At 55.4% G+C, this 11,115-nt stretch overlaps 1 protein-coding gene across 1 annotated transcript in view; it reads right to left on the bottom strand.

Annotated features, from left to right (window-relative positions):
• Positions 1-11,115, bottom strand: part of LOC149997546 (uncharacterized) — a 78,868-nt gene continuing 67,753 nt past the window's right edge. The window contains exons 5-7 of the mRNA XM_090257484.1: positions 4,332-4,443; positions 865-1,062; positions 1-342 (exon numbers count right to left, since the gene is read on the bottom strand). Coding sequence (XP_090113610.1) covers positions 89-342; positions 865-1,062; positions 4,332-4,443 — 564 coding nt within the window. The 3' untranslated portion in view covers positions 1-88. The remainder of the gene's footprint in view (positions 343-864; positions 1,063-4,331; positions 4,444-11,115) is intronic.

The following is an 11,115-nucleotide window of genomic DNA, read 5'->3' as shown; positions in this document are numbered from 1 at the left end:
TCTCCCCGTCTCTCCCTCCCTCTCTGTCTCCCTCCTACCCTCCCTCTCTTTCTTCTCCTCCCTTCATCCCATCTCCCTCCCCTCCCTTTCACGCAGCCGGGTCCCCCTCCTGGGCAGGCCAGCACACAGCCTCAAGGTTGCCCTCTGGGGACAGGGACTCGGTGCAGGCCCTCCCAGCCTCTGTAGGGCTGGGGCACCCATACCTCCCAGTGTGTGAGGGTCTGGGAGCCCCCGGCTGGCCCGCGCTCTCCGGGGTGGGCACCCCGCACTTGGGGAAGAAGCCGCAGGTCTCCACTGGCTCCTGCAGCCTGGCCGCTGTGCTCCCAGCTTCCATCCTGTGATCTGTGTGGGAAGGGAAGAGGGCCTTGGCCTTGACCTCGGCCCCAACCTCTCCTCCTCAGGCCGATACCCCAGGGACAGCCAGCTGGGCTGTTGGGAGAATGAAATGCTTCCCCCAGACAGTGAGCCACCCTGTACCCCACAGCACCCATGTCCACAGGGCCAGCTGCCAGGGCCAGCCCCCCTCTGCTTGGGGCCTGTGCAGGAGCAGGCTTTCACTCCTTGGCTGACATTCTGCCCCCAAGCCCCCAAGAAGACCATCCACCTCCTCCCAATGTTGCCCAGGCCCCTGCCAAGCCCATGACCTCACCCTACACCCCCTCTTCCTCAGGTGCCCCGTCTCTTCTTGCCTCCTATTGGAACTGATCTCACCAACAAAGGGAAAAGACTGCAGGGCCTCAGCCCTCTCCCAGGAAGAGCTGGCCACATGCTCTCCACTAGAAGCAGAGGCGGTGCCAGGACAGAGCACTGGTTGGCCACTGTCCCACAAGCAGTGGGAGGGGAAGACCCCCTTTTCATGCTCACCCTTGGAAGACTTGGCCGGGGTGCAGCACAGTCCTGCGGTGCACGAGCAGGAGGGGCAGTCCCCCCTTGTCTTGAGGAAGCAGGCCACAGCAAAGAGGAAGCAGCAGAGGACAGCGCCCAGGCAGAGGCCCAGGCAGAGGCCCAGGCTGCTGTAGACCGGGGCCAGCTGGTCAGCACTCAGCTTCAGCCCTGGGGCAGCTGCAAGATACCAGTGAGACCTGAGTTTAGGAGGGTCACTGCCCAGGACCCTTCTCTGAAGTGTCCCCGCTTTTAGATGGGTGCCTCTGCCCCACAGTCTTTCTTTTCCCTCATTCGGGCCAAGCAGAGCCCCCGCCACCTCCTGCAGTGGGCCTGCCTGGCTGCTGGAGGTGGACCCCTGCCTTGCCCTGAGACCTGGCTGGCGTGCTCCCGGACCCTGCACGACACTGACCCTCTCTACCCCAGGCTGAGAGCGGCTTCTTCCAGGTCCTCAGAAAGGGCGCCTCTCAAGCTGGGCCTCTTGGCTGTCTCCACTTGCTGTGAGCGTGTGGAGTGGGGCGTTGCCAGAGGCAGATGGACAAGTGACTGGACAAATGAACGGACGGTAGTCTGGGGGGGGAGTCTTTGTCTGCCCTGACCTGCACCTACCTCCAAGGAGAAGTGGGGAGCACACCCCACGGCAGTGAGCCAGGTACAGTTGCCGCTGAGTCTGGACAGCAGGTGTGAAGCAGGAGAGCCCTGGAAGGTGGGGCACTGGCCACCCTACCTTTCAGGCCCTCGAAGCTCTGCTCTAGGGACCAGAGGAAGACTCAGCCCAGGGCCAAAGGCCTCCCCCTTGACATCTCTCCGAAATCCAGGCTTTTCCTGGGCTCCGGAACTGGGGCGCCTTCTTGGCCCCAGAATAGAAGGGCAGGTGAACCCGAGATAATCTAACGTGTATGTAACACACTCATTATCGGGGCCTCCTGTAAGCTCTACTGTGTGCAGACACTTCCTGCAGCAGCTCCCTCAGTCCCCCTGCTCCCGGGAAGGAGGACTGATGATCCGTTATAAAAACTGAGATATAATTCACACACCATCAGTTCACTGTTTAAAAGTGCTCACCTCAGTGGCTCATGGTGCGCTCACGAGGCCACACAGCCGTCACCGTTACCTCCTTTGTGGACATCTGCTTCCCCCAGGACCCACTAGCGGCCACTGCCTGAACCCTCCCGGGGCCCTTGGTAATGCCTGCGCTGCTCTCTGTCCCTGGGGATTTGCCTGTCCTGGACATTTCATGTGAATGGAATCAGACTACAGGTGACCTGTGTGTCTGGCTTCTTTCACTTGGCATGTTTTCGAGGTTCATCCGGCCTTCCCAGGGGTCCAAGGTCCTGTAGGTAACAAAGGAAGTGCCCCCTAGTGCAACCCCAGCTCCTGCCCTTGCCAGCTCTCCCTCCACAGCCTGCCTTCCCCAGAGTCGCCTCCTTTTCTGCACACCGCCCCCGCCTTGTTCACCCTCCGCTCTCTGGCTTCTCTTTCGACAAGCGGATTTCACTGGTCAGCCCTGGAAGGCAAAGGGGGGTGGGGCTGCCTCGCCAACATCACACGCTGAAGTCAGGGTGCGGGAGCACAGGAAGGGAGGCGACAGAGAGACAGTGGCTCACACCCTGAGATAAGCTAAAGCCAGCAGCAGAGTGAGTGCCTGGTTTAGCTCCAGTTCCCAGATGAAAGGAAACCTCTCACAATTCCTAGGACAAAAGCAACATTGTCCCTGACCCTGCAATGCTGATCCCTGCCTTTTCTGGATGAGACCTCAGCAAGAAGACAGCCACCTCCCGCCCTGCGCAGATGGCATGCAGACCAGCTAACCTTGGTCCTTGTGGTTTGCTTTGCATGCCTACCATGCTGGGGACCCCGCCTGCCCACCCTGGCCGCCTTGCTCCCCTCCCCGCCCCACCCCCGTGCCCGCTGCCCAGATCACTGCTGACCCCAGCTCCTCACGCCCCTTCTCTGGCTTCAGCCCCACTGCCTGCAATCACCCGTGGGGCTCTGGGCGCAGGCTGGGCACTCTGAACTGCCCGGAGAACAGTGGGGCCAGCAGGGCCCTGCCCTGCACCTTCTGATCTGGTAGAAATGGGTGAAAATGGACCAAGCACATTTAGGGACTGATAGGTGATGAAGCTAAATGGGGAAGAGGAGAGAAAGAGGCCTGGCCCGTGGCCTCAGGGGTCGTCAGAAAGAGGATCCCTGTGTGTTTGTGGGGGGGTGGGGGTAGAGAACCCAGTGCCCCTGCCCATTCTCTCTGGTCAGGAGCCACCGCCACCCAAGGACACCTGAAAATGGCCCTTCACAGGGTCCCCTGACCTCCTTGTGGCCAGACCTGATGGACATTTGCACCCTTCTCTGTGGTGTGACCAACTCCTGCAAGCACTTTCCTCCTGGTTTGTCTTCATGGACACACGGACCTCCAGGCTCCTCTCCGTCCCAGGCCCTCTGCGGACCCTCTCCTGACCCTCAGATGCAGACCCCCCATATAGGGTTTCCACCTCAGTCCTTCCTCTCCTCACACGTGGGTCCCTGGGTAACCTTTTCCATTCCACGGCCATCTTCTAGGCCTGTGAAGTCCAAGTTCACCCGGTGAGACCCTCCCCAGGTCTATAACCTGTGTGGCTGCCCCCACAGCTGGCGTCACCCTCCCATGAGAGGGCCTGACTCAGAGAGCTCCTGGGTTCCCGCCTCCTTACTCCATGTAATGAGCATAATGGGCTGAATGGTACCCAACCCCCATACCCCGAAGATATGCCCCCCATAACCTGCAAATACAACGTTATTTGGAAAAAAGAGCCTTTGCAGGTGTAACTAAGTTAACGGTCTGGAGATGAGATTGCCCTGGATTAGGCTGGGCCCTCAATTCAGTGACCAATGCCCTTGGGAGGGAAGAAGAGGAGAGAAGACAGACAGAGACACACAGGAGAGGCCATGTGATGTGAGAGGCAGAGACTGGGTGAGGGGACCACTCCAAGGAACGGCTGGAGTCAGCAGGAGCTGGAAGAGGCGGGAAGAATCGTCCCCCAGAGCTTCCGCAGACGTCTGGCCTCCAGAACCGTGAGAGAGCAGGTTTGTGTTTCCAGGCCCCAGTACATGCCGGACGCTGTCCTGCGCTCTCAAAACCCAGAGGGATTCAGGCCTCGTGGGACTCCTGTGGACACTGAGGCACGAGTGGGCTGCCCAGGAGGTGGGGCTGCTGAGGGCTGGCTCGCACCCCTACCCAGAGCTCAGGCCCTGGGACTCCAGGGCCCCTGGGGAGCGTCTGGGGGCTCTGGGGCCTTGGGTAAGAAAAGCAGATCTTCACATTCACTGGTGCCCACCTGAAAGTTAGCCTTTGCTTCTGAGGTGAGCAGAGGCCCCAGGGCCCACTCTGAGCTGTGACCGTGCCCCTGTCACCAGCAGAGTCACAGACATTTTCACATCTTCCCGCAGCGACTTTGGGCTCCCCCAAGTGTCACCTGTGCTTGTGGAGTCCCTGCTGTCTATCGCCCAGTGCACTGCTCCATCGGGTTCCTCGGTGCATTGATGGAGACACTCAGGCATTCCCTCTGATACTGTAATTTGGGCAACCTTTGGGCAATTATTTAATATTTAATTTGGTTTAATATTTTGAGGTGCCATTTTTTCAGTATCTAAACATCACTGGTTTATCTGTAACCCTGTGTGTTGTGTTTGATGCACTTCAGAACATTATTCCAAGGTTTATGGGCCAAGGTGCCGCGGCGCAACACCCGCAGCGCTGGCCCAACACGAGGGCCCTTCCGTCCCGCCAAGCCCCTGCCCCTCTGCCTCCAGTCCAGGTCATTGTCATCTGCGGCCTCATTCTGGCCAGAAGCGGCCTCTCACAGGGTCCCTGCTGCGTGGCTACTCTGTCTCCTGGGGGTCAGGGGTTCTCCATACAGCCCAGCTCAGCCTCTTGTCCCAGGGCCGCGCTCCTGACTCCAGGAGCGCGCTGTCTCCCCGGTCTGGGTCCGGCAGGCAGGTCCCTGTGGCGTCTGGCATCTGACCCCTCCCAGGGCCCTCACCGACCGCCCAGAAAGCTTGCCTGCTGTCTCAGCCCTCTGCTCCTGACCACGGCGCGCCTGCTGCGGGGCGCAGCCCTGCAGCCTCCTCAGGGAGAGGCAGGGGCTCCCTCCATGTCCCCGACCCCTGGCAGGGAGCTCATCTTGTGGGCCTGGGGTCACGCACCCATCTATCTCCTTGGAGTAAGCAGTCGACCCTGCGTCTGGTGTTCGAGGCTTCCCCGTCCGGCCCACGCCTGGGAAGGCTGGAAGGAAAGCCTGCGTGCTCCGCCCTTGGGTGCCCGTGGCAGATCCAAGCTGCGCAGGCCCGCCCTCACAGGGGAACACTCGCTCGCCCGCCCCAGCCACCACACACCGCAGACAAGCTTGGGGGCCGGCCCTGCTGTCCCCGCTGACAGCCTCATCGTGGAGCGCAGCCTTCCACGCCCTCTGGGCCAGCGTATGGCATCATCAGTCTCAGTAGCCAAAGCACCCCAAATTCTGGTGGGGGCCCCTCCTGCTTTCGCAGAGTGGCCATCACGCTCCCTCAGCCTGGGACGCCCTGATGCCGGGTTTAGTCTCCTTCTCCTCAGATCCCCAGTGTCGAGCACAAAGCTCTGGCCAGTCCTCCGTGGCTCAGTGCCTTTACCCCTCATCGCACTTGTACAGGCTGTTCCCTCTGCCTGGAACACTCTTCCTCCACCTTGTCCCTTAAACACACGTTTTCTTTTTAAAAGGGCAGTTACTATCTGCTGTTTGGGCTCTCACTGACTGTCACGGACTAATCTCTTAAAATCCTCACAACTCCATAAAGTCACATGACCTCAGTCTCACAGAGCTAAGGCTCAGAGAGGTGAAGTAACTTGTCCTAGGTCACACAGTCCCTGAGGCGTGGAGCTGGGTCCCAACACCCAGCCATCACCCAGTCTGCCTGGGCTGTGATGGGGGCAAGGAAGCACCACCACGCACAGAGATTAACTTATCATTTGCATGAGTCTGGTCCATCTTCTTTGTCCCATCAGACTGTGACTTCGTGGGGTCAGAGACAAGATCGGCCTTGCTCAGGCCACCTCCCCCATGCACATTATGCCCTCTGCAGTTATGAGCCTGACAAAGGAATGACAGTCTGAGAAGACGCATGAGCCACCTGATGCAGGGTTGAGCTGGTGAGGAGTGAGTGGGGGTGGCAGGATTTGGGGAACCCACAAGTAAGACAAGGGACAGATCAGCTCCACCAGTGTGTGCAGCTGGACACAGCCTGGTCACATAGTGTCCTGCAGTCCCTGCCCTCAAACAGATCCAGACCTGACCCCTCACCTGGGCATGAGGCCTCGTACTTCTGTTTACAGTCTATACCAATCCCAGCTGCTGCCCTGCCAGTCCGAGGAGAGAGCAGAACGGACCTAAGCCCCGGAACTGTGGAGATACCGAGAGTAGGGCAGACACAGCGGGACAGGGAGCTGGGGGCTCCATGAGGGCTCATGGTGTCGCACAGCCAGGCCACGGGAGGAGGGGAGCGCTGGTGCAGGCTCAGGCATGGCCACGCTCACATACCCCTCTCCCCAACATGTTCTTACACGACCCCTTCTACTGGACGATCCATCCCTAGAACCAAAATGAGGCTCCCAGCTTCCACCCAGTGCCCTCCAAGGATGGGCCTTGGGGTGGTGGTGGTCACAAACAGGAATGGTGACGTGTGTCCCATGGGCAGCAGGCCAGCTTCGGGGAGTGGCCTCCATGGACGCTGCTCTGGGATTTTGCTCTCAGAGCGGGGAAGCTCTGAACCCATAGACTGAGCCTGAATCCCAGCTCCACATGGCTTCGCTGTGCAGCTCGCAGCAAGTGGCGTCACATTTTGAGACTCGGTTGCTTGATCTGAAAAGCGGGTAGGATTGATCCAATTGGGAATCTGTTGCATCAGAGGTGGGAAGGTTCAAGGTTCAGCTGGAAGAATCAGATATGTCACCAACCGCAGGGCAGGCATACAGGTCACCAGACACGGGGCAGTGGGTGCGGCGCCTGCCTTCATGCTTCAGCTCATCACCCCTGTACCGATGCCTGCCGCACGGGGACCGGCAGTTCCTCCCACAAGAAAGAGGCTGTGCTGGATTAAAACCCACAACAAACTCACCATGGCTACAAAGTGTTTGCCTCTTCTCCCTGCCAGAGGTGGCATCTATTTGCCCCTCCTTGAATCTGGCTGGCTTTGCGACTTGAGTATCAGAACACAGAAGCCATGAGGTGATGCAAGTTCCCAGCCTAGGCCTCGGGAGGCCTCGCATTTTCTGCCGCTTCTGCTCCTGCCACCATGACCACCTTGCCGGGCCACTGACCCAGGAGGAAGATGGGAGACACGCAGAGCCAAGCCGCCTGTAGCTGAGGCAGCTGAGCACAACCAGTCCCAGCCAAACCCCAGAGTCATGAGGAATAACAAGCCATTGAGTTCTGGTATCTTGGCACGAGGCCCTGGACGCCCAGAAATGATGTTATTATGAGGAAAGTTACAGCAACGGAGAGAAACCAGCAGGCACCCTGGGAGCCGAAGGCCTGCTGTCTCTCCACTGACCAGCAAAGAGCAGTGTAAGTGCCAAGTGATTACAGATCCACACGGCACCCCTCCTATGCTTTCTGACACTGCAGAGGAGTGGAGGGGAACCAAGAGGCCCTGTGTTTGGGGCCTTCAACCATCCCGGCTTCTCCTCCTGCCCCTGCTCACAGAATTGGGAGACCCATAGCTGCTTGCTAAACAGGCTGACCTCCTTTATACCTGCCCCTGCCAGAGATGCCTGCCTCACATCCCTCACCTCCTGGATAGTCACCCTGTCCTCTCTGAAGGAGACGCCGGTACATGTAGTCCCTACTTCATTTATGAGACTGTCCATCTGTTCTCCATGCTGGACTGTGAGGTCCTTGATAAAACTAATTTGATTTTCCTCTATACACCTATGTTGGCACTGCCCAAAATGAACTTCAGTATATATTTTGAATGATATCTGGACAAACAAACCCTCTAAAATTATATTGCAGATTCATTTATAACAAATATTTATGCTTTATTCCTAAATATTTTATAATACGATATATAATAAATACTCTATTTATGAAGATGTTTTATTTATAAAATAGGAATACCCAGCCTTACCAAACCCCACACTTGTTAAGCAAATAGCAAGCTGATACTTGTGCAAAGGCCTGGCAGTAACAAGGCTCCCACTACCTGAGAGGCATGAGATGGAGGAACTGATGTGAAGGAGAGGCCGGTCCCAAAAAGCAAATCCCACCTCGAGGGGCTCACGGTACCGCTCTGCAGCCACACCTGGAGCCAGGACTGTAGCAGCTAGCGGATAATCAAGGTGAAAGGCAAGAGGTGGGTGTAGCGATACTGCATAATTCCGTTTATATTACATGTCCAAAACAGGTAAGTGAATAGAAACAGAAAGTAGATTGATTAGTGGTTGCCAGGGGCTGAGGGAGAATTATGAGGTGATAACTAAGGAATGCAGGATTTCTTGGGGGTGGGGGGATGAAAAAATGTTCTAAAATTAGATTGTAGTGATGACTGTAAAACCCTGTGACTACATTTAAAGACAATGACGCGTATTCTCAAAAATAAAATATCGCACAGATACAGAAAATAACTAAGGTGGGTATGGCAGCCAGTAGGCCAGCCTTTCAGAGAAGCCTGTGCAGCTCCAGTCAGTTTCCTGTGGGGAAGAACACTCGCTGCTGCTGCCTCCAACCCAGGGCTGGAAGGGTGCTTAATGCCCCTTCCCCCCAACCCCATGTTCCAGACAGAAGTGACCCATTCAGGGCTTTATCAGCCAGCCAAACTCCCTGCATTCCTGGGGTTGTTAGGGTCAGCTAAACTTATTTTTTAAAGAAAAAAAGAACACAACAAGGACCCTTTTTGCTTATTGCCAGGACCAGGAAGCTGCTTTCTGTACCTGCTGTGCCAGACTGGCTTGCTGGCTCAGACAGCTGGCTGGGCAGCAAGATGCCCAGGTTCCCACCAAGCAGCGAAGGACCCGCTGCCAGGGAAGCTTTCACCACCCAGCCAAGAGAGAGTCATGCAGGGAAGAATCGCTTTCCACCTCCTCACTGGACCCAACCAGCATGGTAGCAGAACTTCACAAGAACCAAGTGCCCATTACACCATGCACAACAATGAACTCAACCTAGACCTAAATGTTAAGAGTGAAAACTATAAAACTCTTAGAAGATCAATGGCAACAGCTTTATAACACTGAATTTGACAGTGATTGGATATGACACTGAAATCATAAGCAACAACAAAAAAAATGGATAAATTGGACTTCATAAAAATTTAAAACTTTTGTGCATTTAAGGACACTATCAAGAGAGTGAAAAGGCAATCCAAAGAATGGGAGAAAATATTCGCAACTCACATATGTGATAAAGGGATTCATATACAGAATATATAAAGAAGTCTTACAATGCAACAGCAAAGAAAAAAAAAGGGGGGGGCTTCCAGCCAAGATGGAGGCCTAGACAGACACACTGCATCTCCCGCTACAACTAAGAAGGAATACAACTACCTCAAAACTAGAAACAACCAGAAGTTCCAGAAAATTAAACTGCATGGAAGTCTGCAAACAAAGATATAAAGAAGAAATACTCATCCAGACAGGTAGGAGGGGCAGAGCCGGGGCGGAGAGGACGAGGTGTGGTGGTGGCAGGAGTGGCAGGCCGGCAGAAATCACAGTCACATGTTTTAAAGTCAGGAGGGACACCTGGGGAGCGTGCCCAGCTCCTCACCAGACCTAGCAGCTCACGGTCCCAGCACCGGGAAAAATCAAGCCTCATTGGTTCTGACTGTGCAGACCAGTGGGGGTTGGGGTGGAGGCAGAAACTGACGGTCTCAGCAGAATCCGCTCGTTTAAAGGGCCCCCCATGGTCCTAGAATATCCGCAGACCCACCCACTCTGGGAACGACGGCCAGGGCAGCAGCTAGAGAGGCACCAGTCTGGTGCGGAAGTGGGAGAGGTGCCTGGAAAAGGGGCGAGTGCTGGGCAGGTGGCATTGTTCCCTCTCAGACCCTCCCCCACATACAGCGCCACAACGTGGTGAAACAGGTCGCCCTGTACTGACGAATCCTTAAGGCTCCGCCCCTTACAACGTAACAGGATTGACAGCTCTACCTCAGACGCGAAGGCAAACAAATACAGGAGCCTGTCAGAATGAGGACAACTAAGCGACAAGGAGATAGCCAACCTAACAGATAAGGAGATAAGACAACCTAACAGATGCAGAATTCCAAACACCGGTGATAAAGATGCTCTCAGGCTTGACAGATATGCTGAGTATGGCAAATGCATAAGAGAAGAAGCGAAGGCTGTGCTAAGTGAAATGAAAGAAAATCCACACAAAACCGTGGTGAAGGGAAGGAAACTGGGGTTCAAATCAATGATTTGGAACATAAGGAAGAAAAAAAACAGTCAACCAGTGCAGAATGAAGAAGAACAGAAAAAAATGAGGAAAACTTCCCAAATTTTGCAAAGGAGATGGACATACAGGTCCGGGAAGCACGGAGGGTCCCCAGAGGGGACCACACCAGGACACATCATGACTGAGATGCCAAAGGTGAAAGATAAAGACAGAGTCCTGGGGGCAGCAAGAGAGAGGCGGAGAGTTGCCTATAGGGGGGTGCCTATAGGACTCTCAGCTGATTTCTCAGAGGACACTTTGCAGGCTGGAAGGGACTGGCAAACAGAATTCAATGTGATGAAAGGCAACCTGCAACCAGGACTACTGTATCCAGCAAAGCTCTCATTTGGAATGGAAGGGCAGATGAAGTGCTTCCCAGACAAGGTAAAGCTAGAGGAGTTCAGCATCACCAAGCCGTTATTATATGAAATGTCAAAGGGACTTACTTAAGAAAAAGAAGATCAAAACTATGAACACTAAAATGACAACAAACTCACAACTATCAACAACTGAATCTAGACCACCCAAATGTCCACCAGCAGGTGAATGGAAAGCAAAATGTGGTCTATCCCTACAACAGCCTTAAAAAGGAATGACATTCTAATACATGTGACGGCATGGGAGACCCCAGAAAACAATGCACTCAGGGAGAAAAGTCAGACACAGAAGGCCGCAATGGTACAAGATTCCACTGACATGACATGTCCAGAACAGGCAAACCCGGGGAGCAGAGGGTGGCCTGAAGCCAGAGGCACTGGAGGGAAATGGGGAGTGCCCGCTACAGGGTGTGGGGTTT

Source organism: Furipterus horrens, unplaced genomic scaffold, assembly GCF_987537825.1.
Source record: "Furipterus horrens unplaced genomic scaffold, mFurHor1.1.pri manual_scaffold_11, whole genome shotgun sequence".
Classification (NCBI taxonomy): Eukaryota; Metazoa; Chordata; class Mammalia; order Chiroptera; family Furipteridae; genus Furipterus; species Furipterus horrens.
The sequence above is the reverse complement of the archived record's forward strand: the minus strand, read 5'-3'. Positions and strand labels throughout refer to the sequence as shown.